The sequence below is a fragment of the Palaemon carinicauda genome, chromosome 34, assembly GCF_036898095.1.
Source record: "Palaemon carinicauda isolate YSFRI2023 chromosome 34, ASM3689809v2, whole genome shotgun sequence".
NCBI classification, from domain to species: Eukaryota; Metazoa; Arthropoda; class Malacostraca; order Decapoda; family Palaemonidae; genus Palaemon; species Palaemon carinicauda.
In genome coordinates, this window is record NC_090758.1 from 25,566,266 (window position 1) to 25,567,872 (window position 1,607).

The 1,607-nt window shown below is 36.2% G+C and overlaps 1 protein-coding gene across 1 annotated transcript; it reads right to left on the minus strand.

The window, feature by feature from the left end:
• Window positions 1–1,168: 1,168 nt before the first annotated feature.
• LOC137626770 (serine/arginine-rich splicing factor 6-like) lies at window positions 1,169–1,501 on the minus strand. Its single transcript, XM_068357768.1, has one exon. The coding sequence runs from the start codon at window positions 1,499–1,501 to the stop codon at window positions 1,169–1,171; it is 333 nt and encodes a 110-aa protein (XP_068213869.1).
• Window positions 1,502–1,607: the final 106 nt, after the last annotated feature.

A 1,607-nucleotide genomic window follows, 5' to 3' on the forward strand; every position in this document is an offset into this window, starting at 1 on the left:
ATAAATATATATATATTTATATATATATATATATATATATATATATATATTATATATATATATATATATATGTATATAAATATATATATAATATATATATATATATATATATATATATATTATATATATATATATATATATATATATATATAATCATTTATCTAAAGAGTTAAAGAAATATGTTATAAATCTATTGAATAGAATTCAAGTGAATATATTTTTTTTTTATTTCAATGCAGTATCTGTGTCGTTAATCTCGGAATGCTAATGATAATCGCCTAATTCCAATGGAAATATTTGAATTAAATCTTCAGTAATCTGTTTTCGTAGTATTTATAAACATCCCAAGTTCTGCAACAAAAAAGGAATAATTATTGCCATTATTTTCCGATAAGAGAGAGAGAGAGAGAGAGAGAGAGAGAGAGAGAGAGAGAGAGAGAGAGAGAGAGAGAGAGGGGGGGGGGGAATGCAGCGTTATTAATCTCGAAGTTTTAATGGAAGTAAATGGCCCAATGAGAGAGCACAGATGTTCCTGATGGCTCAAAAAGGTAAATGAAAAGAAAAATATAATTCATAATATAAAAAAGCTTCACACAAATGCTGCTGTTATTCCTCTTTTCTCTTCTGCTGCTGTTTCTACTGCTGTTGTTCCTCTACTTTTTTTCATATTTTGCGGATTTAGCAGCTTCTGTTCTCCTTTTTTCTGCTGCTGATTTTGCTTCTGTTTCTCATATTCTTTCTTCTGCTACTGAATATGCTGCTGGTGTTCCAATTAATTCTGCGTCTGCTGATTCTGCTTCTGTTGTTCCTCTTATTTCTTCTGCTACCGATTCTGCTCCTGCTGTTCCTATTTGTTTTTCTGTTGCCGATTTTGCTGCTGCCATTCCACTTCTTTCTTCTGTTGCTGATTACTACTGCTGCTTTTCCTCTTCTTTCCTCTGCTGCTGCTTTTCCTCTTCTTTCCTCTGCTGCAAATCCTGCTGCTGCTGTTCCTCTTCTTTCTTCTTCTGCTGATTCTCCTGTTGTTATTCCTTTTTTTCTTCTTCTCCTGATACTGCTGCTGCCTTTCCTCTTCTTTCTTCTGCTGCTTATTCCGCTACTGCTGCTCCTCTTTAATCTTCTTCTGCTGATTCAGTTTCTGCTATTCCTCCTGTTTCATCTGCTGTTGCTATTCCTCTTCTTTTTTCTGCTGATTCTGCTGCTGCTGTTCCTCTTTTTTTCTTCTGCTGCTGTTGTTCCTCTTCTTCCTTCTTCTGCTGATTCTGCTGCTGCTGTTCCTCTTCTTCTTTGTTTTGCTGATTCTGCTGCTGCTGTTCCTCTTCTTTCTTCTGCTGCTGATTTTGCAGCTGCTGTTACTATTCTTCCTTCTTCTGCTGATTCTGCTGCTGCTGTTCCTCTTCTTTCGTCTGCTGCAGATTTTGCAGCTGCTGTTACTATTCTTTCTTCTGCTGCTGGTTTTTCTGCTTATGTTCCCCTTATTTCTTTCTCTGTGGATTCTCATGCTGCTGTTCCTCTGTTTTATTCTCCAGCAGAATCTGCTGGCGCTGTTGCTCTTCTTTTGTCTACTGCTGACTCAGCTGCTGCAATTCCTCGTCTTTGTACTGCTA

Bases quoted from the DNA above. Each gene is read 5' to 3' on its own strand.
- LOC137626770 (XM_068357768.1), bottom strand. From the start codon at position 1,501: ATGAGAATCCACAGAGAAAGAAATAAGGGGAACATAAGCAGAAAAACC.